This window comes from Typha angustifolia, chromosome 14, assembly GCF_048772165.1.
Source record: "Typha angustifolia cultivar Huaian chromosome 14, ASM4877216v1, whole genome shotgun sequence".
NCBI classification, from domain to species: Eukaryota; Viridiplantae; Streptophyta; class Magnoliopsida; order Poales; family Typhaceae; genus Typha; species Typha angustifolia.
In genome coordinates, this window is record NC_133252.1 from 2,288,275 (window position 1) to 2,307,713 (window position 19,439).

The 19,439-nt window shown below is 36.3% G+C and overlaps 3 protein-coding genes across 4 annotated transcripts; all 3 read right to left on the reverse strand.

Annotated features, from left to right (window-relative positions):
• Positions 1-10,536: 10,536 nt before the first annotated feature.
• Positions 10,537-12,567, reverse strand: LOC140775640 (RINT1-like protein MAG2L). Its single transcript, XM_073119024.1, has one exon. The coding sequence runs from the start codon at positions 12,565-12,567 to the stop codon at positions 10,537-10,539; it is 2,031 nt and encodes a 676-aa protein (XP_072975125.1).
• Positions 12,568-12,770: 203 nt separating this feature from the next.
• On the reverse strand, positions 12,771-14,565 carry LOC140775583 (uncharacterized). 2 transcript variants are annotated; one of them, XM_073118962.1, is made up of 3 exons: positions 14,264-14,565; positions 14,036-14,143; positions 12,771-13,017 (listed from the first exon to the last, which is right to left on the reverse strand). In XM_073118962.1, exons 1-3 carry the CDS (start codon positions 14,520-14,522, stop codon positions 12,914-12,916), a joined length of 471 nt encoding a protein of 156 aa, XP_072975063.1. In that variant the 5' UTR covers positions 14,523-14,565; the 3' UTR covers positions 12,771-12,913. The 2 variants fall into 2 exon arrangements, with proteins under 2 accessions (XP_072975063.1, XP_072975064.1); XM_073118963.1 differs by lacking the exon at positions 12,771-13,017 and adding an exon at positions 13,706-13,741.
• A 1,187-nt stretch (positions 14,566-15,752) lies between these two features.
• On the reverse strand, positions 15,753-16,612 carry LOC140775581 (calmodulin-binding protein 25-like). The gene has a single exon (XM_073118961.1). The coding sequence runs from the start codon at positions 16,480-16,482 to the stop codon at positions 15,913-15,915; it is 570 nt and encodes a 189-aa protein (XP_072975062.1). The 5' UTR covers positions 16,483-16,612; the 3' UTR covers positions 15,753-15,912.
• Positions 16,613-19,439: the final 2,827 nt, after the last annotated feature.

The following is a 19,439-nucleotide window of genomic DNA, read 5'->3' on the forward strand; positions in this document are numbered from 1 at the left end:
CTCAAGTAGACAAGAAGAGGTATGCAGCTCAATCACCTCTCTAGCTTGTAAAATTGAGGCAATAAGAGATAGATTTGTCACACTTCACCACCTTAAGGATGCACTCCAATTGAAAGAGGTTGCTAGGGAAAGTAGGTTGCAGAGTATAGCAAAACTAGCCTGTAATTCTGCTGAAGATTCTAATATTGTCCATGGTAGGAAGGATAATAAGAGGAATGTAATTGAACAGCTACTATCTGAAAGGCCAGAAGATCCTTCTGTAATTTCAATAGCTGGCAATGTCAGCATAGTTAAAACCAACGATGGTCGTGCCACAGGCACGGCACGTGCCGCGGCACTTGCCGGCCGTGCTGTAAGAGAAAAAAAAAAACGAGATACTCACCTTCGTCGTCGTCGACCACCGCTAGCCGCTCGCTGTCGACGTCGCCCAAGCGCGTCGGTGCCCTAGCCCGAGATCTCTCTCTCTCTCTCTCTCTCTCTCTCTCTCCCTCGGGCTAGGGCACTGACGCGCTCGGGTGACGGCGATCGGCGACAGCAACGACGACGGTGATCGGCAACAGGTAACTCAACAGCGAGCGGCGGAACTATTAGGAGAGGTGTCGTGCAGCACCCCTCGTGCCATGTGCCGATATGCCGCCAGCACGGCAAGTGTCGACCGGCACGCCCCGTACCGGTCGGCACGGGCATCCACGGTTAAAAAAATCCTCGACAAGAACATCTATAATCATCCTAGAATTGTGCACAATTCAATACACGGGCATGGTTCCATGTGTGAAAAGATTTTGATACAACAACTCTGTGGAAATCAATTTTGGAATATATCTCCAATCAGATCTGGTGTGGGTCTCTAACCACCTTCATCTTCCATGCTTCTCACTCTCAAGTTGCGCCAAGGCTTTTTTTGTCCTAATTCCTAGGGCTTCATTTGGTTCATACATAAAAATTTTTAAGGATAATTTTATGTACATAACTTAAATATGGATAAAAGTATATTTATAATTTTATTCACATTTTGTTGTTTAGTTACAAAACGCAGATAAAATCGTAATGATTACCTTAAATAAGTTTATATAAAATTATGTTTGGTTATTAAATTTTGAATAAGTGTGACAAATAAAGTCATTTTAAGATGAAAAGACTAAGATGCCCTCATAATAGATAGCAAAGAACAAAATAAAATGTGTCCATAATATGCTTTATTGTGAACTCAAGTTAGAGCAATGATCATCTCATTTTCTTTATCTAGTATTAGGAAAATGACATTGTATGATGAACCCGAGTTAGAGCAATTTTAAAAACAACGACCATATCTTCTATATCTAGTATTAGTAAAATGACATTGTATGAACTCAAAAAGTGTGCGGGCCAATAATTCTGTTGATCATGGATTCAAAAAAAAATTTAATAGTAGTTCTAAAACTATTGGAAATAATTTTATAATTATATCGAATATACATTTTCTGGATATGATGAGCAAACTCAACAATCGGCAATTGAGATGGAGAGAAATCGGCTATTGAGATAGAGGTGGAAGAAACATGGTAAAATGGGAAAAAGGGGTTAGGTATAGAGGGGATATTTGGTCATTTCCTTCTAACAGAAATCCTACTAGAAAATTTGCATAACTTTATCATACCATTTACATGTGATAAGATTTTCTATTTAACTTGTCATATGACTTACTTTTTACATGGTTTGATCAAAACTATATAAATGAGCATTTGATAACAAATTGTATTTAAAGGAGACCTAATTCATGAATAAGTATCCCTTATTCACGAAACAAATGCCACCTAAATGTAATGAAGCTAAGGAGGCCGGTGACTTCCAACCATTAGCCTTATCAATTACCTATTTAAAATCATCTCTAAAGTCCTAGCCAACTGTTTTGCCCCCATCTGAATGACCTAATCCACCCTACCCAGTCTGGCTTCATCAAAGGGCAGCACATTCTTAATAACTTTGCAGCGGCTCATGCACTAATTCATTGGATGAGCATGTCAAAATGCTCTGATTTCATCATCAAGTTAGATTTTAGCAAGGCCTTCATACCCTGCTGATGGATCTGATGAAGGCTAGGGGCTTCCCCATGTTTTCGATTCATTGGATCTCAGTAATGTTCTCTTCCACTTTGAATGCAGTGTTGGTTAATGGCACCCCCTCTGACTTCTTCGACATGGAAAGAGAGGAGGGGACAGGCAAAAGGATTGACTCTCTTTGATGTTTTTCATCATCCTAACCAACCTCCCTTCACAAATGATTAATCTGGCTAGTCACAACGACTTCCTCAAGGCGTCAGGACCTAAGAATAACATCTTCATCCTTCAATATGCAAATGGCACGATATTTTCCTATAAGGCGGATGTCACTTCAGTTTTTCACCTCAAAACAATCCTCCCCTTTTTTGAAATTGTTTCAGGTCTAATTATCAACTTCTTGAAATCCTGCATGTTATTGATAACGAACAACCACAATCTTTAATTGTGGGCTTCTCTGTTGGGCTGCTCTAGTCTTACTTATAGCAAAAAATCCCACTCCTCTAGTCTCCGCTGCCTAGTATACTGGAAGATTGTGTGCAAGCCTAAGGACCAAGGCAGATTAGGGATTTCTCGATCTCTAAAACCAAAATATGGCCCTGCTCGGTAGGTGGTGGTGGAAGCTTTTGGATCTTCATGCTTCCCCTTGCTGGAAGACTTTGGTCATTTACTCCTATTACAGAAAGGCGCACTCCATTAAAAGAATCATCTTACTTTCCCTATTCTCACTTCTAGAGGGAAGTTCTCAAGACAAGACAGATTTGAACGTGTCAATTCATATCAAATTGGAAATTGGATCCTAGGTTAATATTTCGACTTGTAGATGGGCTTCCCACTTATCACTTTAGTCTCAATTTCCCTTGGTCTTCCGAGCGGCTAGGAGCTCGGATACCACTATTGCAGAGGGCCTTAGAAGTGTGACATCCCAGGATCTCTCATCCTTATTTTCAAAAACTAGAGGATCAAAAAACACTGCTTCTCAAGAGCTCCTAGAAATTATAAACTTAATCCAAGGAGTTAGCTTGGGAGAGTCTCATGGTAAGATTTGGTAGAGATTCAAGACCGATAGCACCTTCTCAGTAAATATCTCACTACCATCTTTTGAACTTCTCGAGTTTGAGATTTGCTAATTACATCAGAATTTGGTGCTCTCCTATTCTGTCCAACCTCAAAAAAATTCTATGGTTAGTCAGGTTTGACGAGCTTCATACTAGGTCTAACCTAGCTAAAAAAGGTATTTCAAGACTTCTCTCCTACGCCCTTTGTAGTGAGGAGGTCGAATTGGTGGAGCATATCTTCTTCCATTGCATCTACTCTATGAGGATTGTCAACAACTTCAGTACGAAGCTCGAATTCACTCTGGAGTACCACTCAGGACATGATTAATTGACTAATAGTTAGGTAAGCAGGACCTTCACACCTTTCCTCCTCAAGCCTTAGAAGCTTCTCATTTCTATCAAAAAGTGAAAAATCTGGCATGAAAGAAATAACAGAATCTTCAATTTTAAAGCTCTTACCTCAGCTGGCTATCCTCTTAGAATCAGTGAACCTTTGGAGGAAATAGGAGTCTTTTTACCCACCCTCTTTTTCCATCTCATTTTTCTCCTTATCTCTTTGTAATCTTTAACTTTATAAATTATTCTTCTTAATTCATAATTAGGCTTCGCTCATTAATTCTCAAAAAGAAAAAAAATATTGGAGTATATTTCATTGTCATCTTTCATTGATAATATACTACGGGCCTATTCACATGTGGTATAGAGATGAAATAGGAATAGCTATTCCTATTTGTTGTTACTAAAATAAGAGATTTATTCTGGGAATAACTATTCTTATGTTTACTTGTATTTTGAAATAAGGGTATAATAATTATATTAATGTGATATAAAGTAAAGGTAAAGATTAAAAAATTACTAGAATACCCTTCAATTTGATTTAAAATAGATTGATAGAATAGGTAGAGAAAAGAGTAATATTCTATGTATGCAATGCATGCATACAAAAATGTATTATCATGATTTACGTATGCAATGCTATATAAAGCACGGGTAAGTGTGCATTACTATGTTGATTGTCTACAATATGGTAATATTTTACCATTGTCATGCAACGCTGCTAGCATCGCAATACTATTAAGTTGCCTTACATATGCAATGCTCGCTACTAGACATGTAATGTTTTATATATGAATATGCAATGCTAGCAAATAGACAACTGCTTCACAGAAGAGGATAATGGAGGAAAGCACTAGAAATTTCAGTACTAAAATCAACCTCAAAAATCAGATTTCAATACTAAAATCATTGTAGTAGAGCATACCTCACAATCATTGGATGAGTTACACTACGAGCAATTTCAATAATGTTTTTAAATAGATGAAAGCAAAACCCCTTCTGTTACTATGCATTAAAATAAATACAATACCACCATAGTTATGTAATTTTGAAGAATGAGATTGGACTTTCAACATGATAATAACAATAATAAAGGATAAAGATTGAAATGCATTGATCTATTGGCAAAAGCAAGCTGAAAGAAACAAATCTACAGTCTAAAATGTGGCTGGATTGATTTCATAAAATCCCTGCCTTGCAATCACAAAATTAAATGAAACACTCCTGCTGCTTCTATAAAAATGAGGAGCAGCAGCAGCAACAACTGACTATACAACCCTTGGCAAATAATGTTAAAAGCATTTCAAACATAAGAGTAAATGTTCAGCAAATGTTCAATAACATGTATGCTTTAAAATTCCAAACATAACAGCAAATGTTTCAACGTCTACAAAGTTTACAAATTATCTCTCAAGTCCAGTGATCAGCATATGGATTAACTGAAAAAACAAATAAATCAAATTTGTCTATAAATAAAAGAAATTAATAGGAGAATAAATTACCATCAAATTTTTCATCAATGATACGACCTGAAAGATTGATCAGAAGAACTATATCTCATAAAGCCTTCACCCTGCAATAAATGTAAAATAACACTATCAACAACCAATTATACGTAGTCCAAAAGTTACAAATTTGTGTAAAGACATAGAAGTAAAAGTATTTACGATTCTTTAGAAAACCATCAGTTGCTTGCTCTATAGCATGCTTGAACAAAAGCAATTTCATATATTTCTGTCCAAATCCAGCGACTTTAACATTTATTTGAATTCAATCTTCATATTCTACAATCCACGCTTTAATGTTGCCTTGGCATATATTTCATCTATAACTTTCCAATCGTCGCTAGCTTGGACTCTATGTCCATATATGTTTGGAAACCCGTTGAATAGTCTTGTACCCATTTCCCCTGTTGCAAATATAAACTTGTAAATTATGTTATTACAAATAGTACTAAATAAACACGCAATACATAGTCAAACTTCATACCATTATTATCATCTCATCCTAATACTATTCAACTTCTATTGAAGTGTAACGTTGTTGAACACAATTTTGTAAATCAACAGCAAAAAAGTGCCAATGCAAATATGTATTCAGTGAATCATCCAATAAGCACACTTATGTAGTCTTCCACCATAAAGAGCACCGAATACACAATATTCAAACATGTGTTCTGATTTCATGCTCAAAAACCTCTACATATACAAAATAATGTTGTTAGTTCAAATAAAATGTAAGAAGTAAAAATCTATTATAAATTATAAATTACATGTAAGTCTGTGTCTATAAAACAATATTGAGTATATTCTTATGAAACTTCAGCATGGTTGTAATATATTCTTTGCCTTACACAAATAAGATCATCTACAATCATGTAACCATTAAGCATATCCATCACGTGTTTCCTTGTGCAATGCAAGAAAGAGTCGTTCTAAATATAATCCGAACTATCAAACAAAAATATAGCATTAAAAACATCATTAAAAAGACTGAAGATGATAGCTTTGTGCATAAAAGAACTCAATCAGAATCATAAACATAATAAATGGGATAAAATAGCACTACTCATCAGGGACGTCATTAGTCTTATCTATAATATCTTTATTCACACTAAATAATCCTTTCAGCCTAATAGGATAGAATCTTTCTAGTTTCTTTTTGACAGATGATTGCTGCAGTGAGTGAATGTCTATTATTTTTTCCTCAGGCCATAAAGATATACTCTTTATAACATCATCTAGTTTTCCAACACATTCTCATATATTATGTTCATCATCTATTTTTTTTCTCAGCTTGTAAATCCTTCTACTCGTCCTCGTATATTGTCTCTAAGCCTTTGTTTACAATGGGAGGTTGCTCTTCAATAACCTGGCCTAATGAAGAAGCAAGACATATCGACTCCTAGGGCAACATTGTGCTGCTAACTATACTCTTCCTACCCCTCTTTGTTTCACTAGTTTTTCCTTCTTTTTTTTTTTGCTTTCCTTGCAACAACTTCTCCATGCGCCTTAGTTTTGTAATATTTGAAGTTGCGTTTGCTTGATCTCTTCAATATCAATTTTAATCTGGTGCAAAAAATTTGTTAATTATAAGTGTATAATAATTATATCTGAATTCGTATTTAACCAACATTGATAACTATATTTATGTATATATTTAGTAATGTAGTTATTTACAATACCTTAAATAAGTCTTCAAAATATTCTTCCTTTTGTGGGCCCCCCTTTTTCAAAACCAATCTCATTTGACCAAGTCTTTTGTTTCTTTTAAGTATAGGGTTTGTTAGTGATGCAGACATCACTGATAGAACACGATAGCGTGTGTACCAGCACAGGAGGCACCGATAGTTGATGATCCCCCCTATAGGAATTTGGTCATAATTGATTTTATATTTTTATTTATTTATGGTGTCTTTTGCTTATTTCTTATTTATGGTGTCTTTTGCTTACTTCCATTATAGGTCTATATATAAGCCCGTTGTATTTTTTTTTTTTTAGGTTAATGAAAATTATTTGACTTTGCTCTCCTTTGAGACAGTTGGTGTGAAACCATTTTAAGGGTGGAGGTGTGAAACCCATTTCTCTTTTCTCTTTGTTCCTCCTCTATCTTCTTTCCACCACGTTTTGCATCAGTTAGACTAGGGAAAGGCGGCTTGCTTGTGGTCTTTTCCCTATTTCTGATGAATCTATACCACCGAACAATGCCCATTCTTCAGGAGACAATCAAGAGAGCTCAAAACCTACAAAACATCAAACAGAGTGTTAACACATCTAAAAATGTGTGTGTGTGTGTATATAATCAAAAGAATGTTACAAGTACGTGATGCTCCTTTGAATGACTATAGCAGTCCAACAGAAAAGGTGAGGGAACAAATATGGAACATCCATATCACTTGCTATTGAGGTGTACTTATAAAAAAATACCGGCAACAAAATGACTGCTCCGTTCACATATATAATCTTGCCTTAGTGTCATCTTTGCAAATCCTGGAGATGACTCTAAACTTCTCTAATTGAAATCATGAGAAACTCGTGGATTGCTATAGATCACGAGTACATACTTATTTTATTGATCCAGAGATAGTTTGACAAGATGGGCAGCAATAGTTGCTGCGCTGAAAGAAGACAACACTGAATATAAGGAATAGAATTTTTTTTACAAAATCTTCAATGTCTTCATTCTCATTACTAGAGCACAATTTTTTAAATGCTTATTCAATTACAGTCCTATCTAGCTTCCCTACATGTCATAGAACCTAAGATGCTACATCTTCGCTGCTTGTAAGAAATATTAACTTCCCTTGTAATGAAAGCCCCAAAAATGCAGCAACATCAATTGAGGTCATTTGGCAAGGCACAAGATCCTTACACTCAAAAGAACTAGCATGTGATACGAAAAGGACCTTTATTTCAGGTAGTTCAGTATTCTTTGCATTATTATGATAATACAAAAATTTGTATCTTTTTAGCTATCTCAACCTTTTTTGTTATATAGGAGAAGCCCTAATATGGAATTGACCTCAAAAATACAGCGAATTGCTTTACCACTTACTCACCTCACCAAAAAAAGGGTGAAATTTAAGTGAATGGGTAATTATGGAAATTGCTTCTAAGAGCTCAAATAGATATTGATCTCATCCCCAATCCTTATCACTTCCAACTGAGGGTGACAACTTCGTGATTTAAAGTGATGCATCCCGTTAGGGCCTGGATTGTGTTTTGATGCAGCACGGGATGGTGATAACTTATGCATACAGACAGCTTAAGATTCATGAGAAGAATTACCCTACTCATAACCTTGAATTGGCTACAATGGTTTTTGCATTAAAAATATGACGTCGCTACCTCTATGAAGAATCTTGTGAGATTTTTATTGATCATAAGAGCCTCAAATACATCTTCACTCACAAGGAATTTAACTTGAGACAACATAGGTGGCTAGAGCTGATCAAAGATTATGATGTCAGCATCAATTATCATCTAGGGAAGGCGAATATAGTAGCAGATGCTCTGAGTAGAAAATCAACAGAGGAAAACTAGTAGCACTCACTTGCTAGCAGTGCATTATTAAGGATTTCAAAAGTTTGGAGATAGAAGTGACTGACATCGCATCAAGAGGGAGAAGCCATATGTAGCCAGTTAATGGTCAAACCTATACTGTTAAATCACATCCAGACTACTCAATCAGAGAAAGCCCATCTCAAGAAAGTCTTGGAAGAACTAGAGAATGGAGAAGCTCCCACCTCCTCAAGATCAGATAAAGGACTAGTCAAGTACCAAACCTATGTTTGTGTCTCAGCCAGTGAAGATTTGGAGAACGAGATCAGCCTGTGAAGATTTGAAGAACATTGCATTTGCAAGTGTAGATGATAGAGAAATTTAGTAGAGTGAGATCTTTATGAGATCAGATTTTATGCTTGTTCCATTGCGTTTACTCTGATCTAGCAGATTTGTATACCTTCCCTGATCTAGACTCAGTAATTGAATATTTGCATGTCCAATTCTCATCACCTAATATGACTTCCATACATACAGAGTCCTTTCCAAGAATCTAGATATCAAAATCAAATAAAATTTTATCCCATCTTTCTCTGCTGCAATTGAAACTATGAGCATTGGTTGCTGATATAAAAAAATTTCATCCCCAAGTTGAGGTAACATTATCACAAACATGTATCCAAGCTTACATTCACATTGCACCATGATAGTTCATAGACCATTGTGCCTCATCATTCCCATGACTTCTAATGAATATGTAAGATAAGCTCTTCTCCAAACTATCTTTCTTGATTCAATTATCCAGAAGGAATTGGACTGGAGAATAGGGCCAACCCTCCGATTAATATATAATTATATATGTTAGTACGGCGGCCACGTGCACACCAGAATACACTCTACAGTCTACACAACTAGACAATCAGATGGCATTTCATCTTTCAAGTGTCATCAGGGCATCGACATCACAGAGTAGCCACAGAATGGGGCAAATACTAACTTGGACATCTATAACTATTTCTTCACATAGAATTTTTTTGTATATTTGCTATGAGTATTGATGGCATAGCAATTTAAATGAATATCCAGGTTCTGTAGTCAGGTGTGGAAAGTTAAGAACATGATTCCTCAAGTAGAATAAATCCTTGTCAGCCAAATGCGTTAACACACAAGTTAAAATGAAAATCAACAGCCACCATTAAGTTACTGGAACATGGAAAGATAGATTGAACTCTTCAAATGGATAGCTTGATGGTGAACACCTTCCACAGCTTCCAAGTGACTAAGGATAATCCTGGAGTTGTAATGAGTTAGCAAAAAAATTTAAGAGCTTGTTTGAAGATTTGGAGAAGCACCTTATATTTCCAAATGTTCTAACTCCAATAAAGAAGAACACAGTTATGCTTTAAATCTTCACAGATCCAGCCTCACCCGCTTGTTTGCTGGCACAGCAGGTCCATCTTGACCCTCTTATTTGCTGGCATCAGCAATCAGGAATATTTGCAAAGAAAAGTAATCCAACTGAGATAGTTCGTAAAAAGCTCACAAAATGGAAAAAAAAGCAGATAATAAGAAAACTAAAGTGCCAGTCAGTAGATTATGACCAAGACAATCAACGGAACGGTAAATTACTACTTGCAAAACATTACATGTGAAACTAAAAAAAATAGTGTTATAGGTGACAGTCCATCTTATTAGATGTATTTCTCACTTTAAAATTTATATGATTGGAAAGAACCTGGAAAGATAAGGAATAAATTTGATAACTAAGGGCTTCCTCACTAAGGAAGAGGCATGTACCTATTGAGTCATTTTTAGCATACTGAGATTCTTCATCAGAATTGTGCTTCAATTGATAGTCCCACTTGGTGATACATAAGAAATGTAAATTTCACAAACCAAGGTAGCATTAAGACTCTTTATATGGGAGGCACGACGCAGTGTTAGAAAATCAGTGCATCTTACTTCATCCAGGGAGAACTATAGTAGGCTAGAACTCTCTCTGCTCTCTTTCATAACTCAAAATTTTCCTTGCCGAGCTTTATTGAGTATTGCATCTAGGATCAACTTCACCCTCAAAATCTTGTCAGCCCTCTCCGACCACCCAAGTCAACCTCCAAAGTTCCTATTCCTCCAAATCTTTTCAGCATGATTATAAGTTACATGGTATACTCCCTGAAGTTGCAAGGACTCTGACCTTATTCTTTCATCCTTTATTAGCATTTTGAGAAGGTAATCCACATCCTTGCGGTTCATGCTTAAAAGTTTCAGACACTCACTTACAAATGGAAAAAATGCTTCAGGCCTAAAACAAAGGGGCCTAAAAATATGAAAAAGTGCACTCATATCAGCTTTAAATTGATTGACTCCTGAATTAGAGAATTTAACATCAGTCCACGGTATGCTGCTAAAGATAAAATAGTCAAGCCCCTCTGCAATGCTTCTCCACAGATCAAGAAAGTCCTTGGAATTAAGATGTAATTTCAATTTTCTGATTTGGAGCCCCAGCATATCTAGTGCTTCCACAAAATCAGAGGACACAACTAGGTTTTCTTCATCCATGACCTGATCTTTCGTTTCAGGTAGTTCTTCCCACTGCCCAACATTTTGCATGTAATCCCAGCACAAAGCATCAAACTCCAGTAGAATAGAAGACATAATATTCTCAAGACAATCGGTCCCTAACTTAATTAAATACATAATTTCATTTGAGAAAAAGGACAGTGAGTGTTGGTGATCATGTTCATAATTTTCTTTTCCATAGCACACATCATTTACATCAACAGTCATCTCCAAGAAAGTAACATCTTCATCCCATTCCCTAATGACAGATTCACAGTATCGAGCAGCATTAACTGAACAAGAAACCTTAAGAAAAGCATCATCCTCTGCAGAAGCAATCATCAGTTCTAAATCTTGGCAGCGCTGAAGTAAGATAGCAAAGAAATGGCTCAAGAAAATGGTTGTAGAAGACCTAACAAATTGAATTTTCATCCCATTACTTGGCAAAGCTCGAGATCTTTCGATTATTGCAAATGCAATTTTAACAACAGATTCTGCAATTGGTGGAGCTTTATAATCTTCTCTAGTGGAGAAAAGGAATGCGTCAATTTCTTCCTCATAGCCAAATTCAGATTGTTGTCTAGCGCTACATAACCAGCTTTTTTCATCCTCCATTTCACATTTTAGCTTGTCATGAGCAATCTTTAACTCTATATTTGCCCATATCTGAAGCCAATCAGAATGCTCATTAAATATTGATAATATTGGCAATGATCTTGAGAAATTTTCAGACTCTAGAAGTGGGCCCATTAGTTGAGAACCTGAAGCTGCAAGAACTTGGATTCTCTTGTCAAAAGTAATCATAAGGTCAAGTAAGTGAAGCCATGAAGAAAGAACCCCTACGTTTTTATCACTAGTGTGGTAAGTACTTACAAGGGCAGGAAAAACTTGTCTTTCCAAGTACCCTAAAAGAACTTTAACCATCGCAGTAACCCAAGCCTCTTTGGCACTCAAACCTGCTAGTCTTGCTTGATCAATCAAAGGCTGCAAAATATCATCTATTCCATCCATAAAATCTTTTGTGATCTTGTAAACAAGAGCAAAAATGAACTTTGGCTGATCGAACCATTTGGAAAAATGATATTCCATCCTTGCCGCAATAGGGTGAACCAATTCATCAACTGCCCAAAGCCCATTTATGAAGCAGGTCTTTCTATCCAAATATGTATGATCTAGGTATGACTTGCGCCCTTTCTCATATTTTAGAGAATGTCGTGCTTCACGTTCGGCCTGCAAATGTTGCAATGCACAAAGTGTTACAAAGCTTTGAGAATATATCTGCTTCTTCTCCCCATGCATCAGAACAAGGGGGTTTGGAATTCCCAAGGACTTATTCCTCTCTATGTCTGATGTCAAGAGGGATGGAGGCCATCCAAGTGCTGAAACTAGAGCCCGATGATCCCTTAGGGTTTGAGGCCTCAAAATGGCTAAACATGTATCTACTCTAGAATCAACAGCCATGATAAGTTTAATCCACCGTGGTCTACAGTTAGCAATTTTTACTAATATCTGTTCAATATTCTTCATGACCTTAACAGCAAGAAGCAGCTTCTCCTGCTTCCGCCCATTGTCCTGCATTCCAAATAAGGAATTTTCAATTTTAGAATTTCCTCATGTATTATTCAAGGAATAGAGTTACTACTGAACATGTTCCTATCAAATCTTTCTAACTTTAACATCAAAAGACAAGGAAAAAAGACAAGAGAGAAGGGACTCACATGTGGATTGGATCCAACCGGAAGACCAAATAATGTATCATTTATTGATGTTTGGCTCACCATGGCAAATGTTGCATCTTCAAGATCACCGACTAAAGTTTCCAATTGTAGCGTTGTTTCTGGAAAGTCAGCAGTAAAGTTGCAAAAAAGCCTATAAGGTCCTGTCTTTTCAAACCAGAAGGTCCAGAATTAATAAATGGAGCAATTCAATTACAATAGGAATTTCTTATTCCATTTATCTCCTGCTCACTTGCCACAAATGAAATTCCTATAGTTTCTAGACATTGGCTGTTGAAATAATCTGTTACCCCTGTTCATTTCAAGAATAACTTTTTTCTTATTCCAGAATAACAGCTAAATATCATAATAATCTCATTCTAAAATATAAATACTATTCCTCAAAATTATATTTTATACTACACACCAATCTAATTATTAATTTATTTTTAAAATCTATCCCATCAATCTATTTTATACCAAATTAAAGGGTATTCATAGTAATTTCATAAAAGATAAAATACTTTTTTCATCTTTTTCTTTACTTTATATCACATCAAAGATAATTATTATACTTTTATTCTAAAATACAAGTGAATCTACAAAAATATGTATTCCTAGAATAAATACTTCATTTTGGAAATAACAAAAAGAAATACATATTATAGAATTATCCCTTTTCATAAAGTCAATGAGGCCTTAGTGAAACCTATCAAAAGATATTATGCCCAAGAAAGCTTATTGATTCCAGATATTTTAAAACATTTTTTCTGATTGCAAAAGTTGACCTCAAAATGGTTTAGTTTATATATCGGTACAATCATAGCAGAGTTCAAGAACTCTCTGGACAGATGGAAGCAAGCCAACTAAGCACCTAATGAGGTGACTGCAGAGAGCAAGCATTGTCTACTTACCGAAGCAGGAAGGAAAAAAAATGACAAGAAGCAAATTTGTCAGGATGAGAGCAAGCCACCAATGCTCTAATGAGGTCATCCTGGAACACTCTGTGATGTCTAGTTACAGTTGTAGGCAGACAACTGTTGAACAAGTTCCTCCATAAGTTTCTCACGTCCACAACAATGGCAAACAGAAAAGTGTGAGCAAACCAACGTTACAGCGTCATTACATCTCCTTCAACATCATAAATATACAGCCAAATCTATAGAAGCAAGCACCATGTGTATACTGGATTTGAATTATTTATCATCGTCAACAAATTATAAAATTTTAAGTTTTAGAAGAAATTTCCCAATTCAAATCATCCTACGCATTCATGCCAAAAATAATCCCCAAGCATTTCAAGATAGTAATTTTTCTCGTCAAGATTTTACCAGCATATAACCGAACCGTCTCGATCCGGGTAACTTCCTTCGCAAGCAACGGCAATTCCACATCTAGCATCCTCCCCATCCTCTCCTGCTCTGTTTCCAACTCTCCACCTAATACTCCAACAAAATCCAAAGAAAGAAAAAGTAAATCAAGAAAAGATCCAAAAGATCCCACAAAGAGAGAACGACTACCAGAAAATATAACAAGAACTAGGGTTTAGGTCGGAGAACCTCGAGATTGGAGCCGGCGAAGGATCCGTTGGGCCTCATCGGAACGTGAGAGCCAAGAGGAGGATGCGACGGATAGCCTCTCCTCGAGATCCCGGAGACCTATCTCGAGATCCTCGCACTCCCGGTTCAGCTTGGCGACGAGGGAGGGGGCGTTGTCGAGATCGTCAGGGGTCTTGAAGTGCTCCCTTAGAAACCCTAGGAGGCGGCGGGGGACGACGGGGCCGGAGATCGCCGCCGCCGGCGTGTGTGGTGTCGCCATGGGAGTCCTCGTCTCTATCAATCTTAACGGTCAAATATTGCAAAATGGGAGCCATTCAAGAAACAAGACATAATGACACCTGCGGTCGACGTCAGCTAATAATAATAATAATAATAATAATAATAATAATTTCAAGAAGGCTACGTTTAAGCCCACTTAGGGCCCATCTCTACTGTGCCTTAATACTACTGTGTCCTTAATACTGAGCCCAGGGACAACCGAAGACCACAAAGCCTTTGATGTGTAATCGAGAAAATAAGAAGATAGTTACGGATATCATCAATGGGACCCTTAAAAGTCTAAACAAATTTATTGTTTTCTCCTTTTAAACCGGCCATGACAAAAATAATATCATTATTTTTTTTATTAAATTTAACTGAACAGCATCAAAATGACTAAAATATATCATAGAATTTACTTTAGTCATAGAATTGATTTGACACTAATCAAAAATAATTTATTATATCAAAGAGTTAGGCAGCCTCATTATGAGAAAAAATTAATAAAAAGACTAAACTTGTCCGCGAACAAAGTGAATTAAAAAAAATAAAAAATATCAAGACCTAATAATTGAAAATTACAAGTAAAATGCTTAAGATGTGAATCTCATTTGTAAATGAGTTAATAGTTTATTTTTCAAAATATGCATATAATATAGAAAACGAACGCATTAAATTTTAAAATTTTAAACTTTTGTTAATTAAAATAAAAGACCGCAATTAAAAGGTAAAAAGCCTCTGCATTAATAATGTGTCACTGTTACGTAGGCATTACATCAGAGACTTATCCCGGCAATCACTCCTTCATTATATAACAATTAACAAGGCATATCCTTCTAGTAGACTAAGCTATTACGTCTTAGAACAAGCGAAGACCCACTAGTTCGTGTTGCTATTCTAACACCTGGTTGACTTCTTCAGTCAACGTACCTCACCCCACATTGAATTTTTTTACGAGCCATGGGAATCAATAACAGCAACGTCCCAACCACCATATCTAGTTCAAAGACTGTGGATTAGATGGGCTTACATTAATGACCACTAATTGAAGGACTAAATCAAATTATAATTAGGTGAGTAGAGTAGCCTCTCTTAACTACTATATGATTCAGTGTAATTCATCATGAAAAATAATATAGATAAATTATAATTTAACCACTCGACTATTATATGAGTAATTTAAAACTATTAGATTACCTTTGCTAGTTAATTTATACTAAGGAAAAAGAAATAAAGACGGATTAAACTTTGATAGAAGCTAAAAAGAAAAGAGAAAATAGCATTCACAGCAGCATCACACCATCTCTCTCATCCCCATTTTACATCTTTAGAACATAGGAATTAAGACTACACTAAAAAAAGAAATTAATAAGAAAAAACAGAGCTATTTTCTATATCAAGTTCCAGGATTCGAGAGTGGGGAAATTCGGCAACGAATCGAAGTCGAACGCCGGCATCTCGATCGCCACCGGTTCGAACCGGCGGTCGACTTTATCCTCACGGGCCTGGTCGAGTAAGAATGATGACGTGTCGAGCGTCGGCAGCATCTGCTCCACCGCCGCGCCACGGCGCGGCTGCGACCTGGCCACGGGTTCGACCGGTCCGGCTCCCCCGGCCCTGTTCCCGGTCGCGTGCTGCACCATCTCCATGAAATTGGCCGGGTCGGCGGTGATGTAGGTGGTTGTCACCGCGCGCTTGGACGGACGGACTTTCCGCTTCCCGATCCGGCCGGTCGGATCTAATCGTTCCGGGCTTGGGACGGCTTGTTCGGGGGAGACGAACCGGCGGAGGAGAGAGGAGGCGGAGGGGGAGGGGGAGTCGGCGGAGACGGCAGAGGAGGTGGAGGTGGAGTTCTCAGAGAGGGAGATCTGGAGAGCTCTGGTGAGAGCTTCGTTGTCGCGAGCGAAGGCGTCGGTTAACATGGAGGTCCACGAATCCAAGCTTAAGCAGTTATCCGCCATGAAGTTATTCCGGGGTAGTATAAGTTATCCGTCTTTTCTATTCCGATTCCAAGGATCCAAATAGACTGGAAGCGGAAGGAGCAGACTGGGAGTATTTTTTTACGCTCTCCTTTGGTCGCTTAATAAAGGCGGCGAGGGAAAGACCGGAGAGAGAGAAGGGGGGAGAGAGAGAGAGAAAGAGAAAGAGAGAGAGAAACCGCGTCGTGATCGTGCCACGTGTACGCGCGCTGCAGCTAATCGAAAGAAGCCGCGGTTTTGTGTCGGAGCGGTACAGTGATCAAGGTTAGATTTATCCTTTTCTTTTAGGAAAATTATAAATGCTTTAAGCCAGACATTTAGCTCTAACAAATTCTAAAAAAATTGTTGTCTTCTAATAAAGATGTCACGTATTATTTATATAATTTATATGAATTGCCTATGTAAGATGTATGCTCTAATTTTTAATAATTTGTACATTAAGATTTTAAAAAAATATCATATATTAACTATATAATTTTTACACACTGTCTATATAAAATATACGCTGTAATTTCAATGATATGCGCATTGAGATTAAAAAAAATGATACGCATCACATATATTATTTATATACATTACTTACATAAAAAGTACGTTTTAATTTTTAATAACATACACATTTAAATTAAACAATTAAATTAAATTAGAGATATAATAAACTAGTTTAAATCAGTAAAAGAATTTAAATTTATAATTCGATAATAGGGAGCCTATTTCTATCAATTAAAAAATTAAAGGACAATTTTTTTTGGGGGTGTAAATCACCGCGAGGAATCCTTTCCAAAATCTGTCCGAATATTTTTGGCCGTCCACATCGACGGGACCTTTTAATTGAGACGATTTATTTATTTATTTATTTAGAAGGAAAGAAAAAGAATCTGTAAGGTGGCACATCCGTAGATAGAGCCAAAGGGTAGTGGTATGATCGAGAAAGGGAGGAGAAAATTGGAGTACGCCAGCGGTGACGTCATGTATCGGCCCTCGTGTTCCGTTTGATACTTTGCTCCAAAATAAGAGGGACAGGAGAAGCTCCAACGGTTAAGCTTCTGGAAGTCGAAGCTTCTTCTGGTTGACTCCCAACTATGGTTAAGACTCGCACAATTAAAATGTGGATTGGAAAATATTTAACGTAATTAATCAATGATCTTACCCACTAGAGCGTCACGGCAATGTAATTAATCATCCCTCACGAGAGGAGTAAACTCATCAAATAGAGTAGAATAGGGGTGTAAACCGTAAGATTGAAATTAATCTCGAGCCTCCTAAGTTATAATTTAGGCTTGGCTTAACTCAAGTTAACTTAAGTTTAAGTTGAGCCAAAGTAAGCCGAAGTCTAAATTGAACCTATTTTTGAACCGAGCCTATTTTTGAACTGGAACTTAAGTCATGTCGGATCGAGCCTAAGTTAGTAAGTCTTAAAACAAGTCAAAAACTATTCAAATTAAGTCATGAGCTATTATATATATATATATATAATAGGTATTATATTTTGGCAAGTTTATCGAGCCGACTCCAACTTAGACTCGACTCGAAATTCAAATTGAGCCAAAATAAATAAAACTTATGCTTGACTCAATCTGGCCGAGCTTGAGATGCTCATTTATTTTGACAATCCTAATATTGGAGCTTGTTCAAAGAATCACTATCTTATCTCTTATATTGATTGTTAAGTATTAATACATCAAGCTTGTATCTTTGAATTGTTAGGATTTTCTTAGATTGCTTCAGATATAGATAAGCAAAGGATTTTCCTCAATACTTTTCTTATATTAGATTTTGTAACTCCTTTGTATAATAAAATCATGCCTAGGAGCTTTCCCCTAAGAAAAAAAGAGAAAAAATTATCTCTGTTTTAGATAGTGAGATAAAAATGCTTACAAATTGTGTTTTGCTGTAATTTGTGAGTAATAAAGAATTTATTAATGAATATCGCTCCTAGTATTAAGAGAAAAACTAACCCCTGTAGACTGTTTATGTTAAGATTATTTGTATCAACTCACTAATTACTCTAAATATTTAAACTAGTAAAAACCCTTAAAATATTTTAATAGATAATTTTCTTTTTAATTTAATTACCAGTATATGCTCGGCAGAATTCGAGCTTAAGTCTAAATCGTTAGAGAATAATATTTTTTTATAAATAGTAATAAAATTAGGGGGTTTGAACTTAGTATTATTGAGTGCTTCTATAATCAAGACTTTGAGTGCATCAACTTTGTATATATAAATGTAAATTAGTCAAAAGGGTGACATGATATCTTCACCAAATTATTAACAAGCAACTAACTTTCCCGCATTCTAGAGAACCCTTCATAGAAACATTGGCCCTTATTTGTCCACAAACATCCATTAGAATCCATGAGATCTATCCAACCAAAGATCAAACAGGGACATCTCCTTTGTCTCTTGTTCTCCTGACAAAGATCCAACTAGCTTTCTCCAAGATGATCCAACCTATCACTAATGTTTGGTCAAAGGCCAATAACTCGAAGGCCTCCACATGGCTGATAATTACATGGACAAAACATGGGGGCCAGTGGTTTTTGACTTTGCGCAGCTGTTTCTAGCTAACGTACATGCTACTATTTATTTTTATAATTAGAAGTGTTTTGTTTAATCGTTTTTTTGTTGGTTTGACTTTGGTTGTTCTGTTCTTCGAGACTTAAAGGTCAATGGGTTGGTGGTGCATGGTAGTGTGCAAAATTATGAAAGAATCCACGGTCGGTTAACACGTGACCGTCTATATATCAATGTTTTTTAATTCTTGTGGATAGTTGTGTTTCTAAAGCATTGAAAACAAAATAGAAAGGTTGGATACTAATAGAGAAATTTATCAAAAATATTATATATTTTATTTTTAATATATGAATTCTCTGGATATATTTTCGAATTTTAGTAACTTTCTAAAATAATGTTAACTATATTATATAAATAAAATT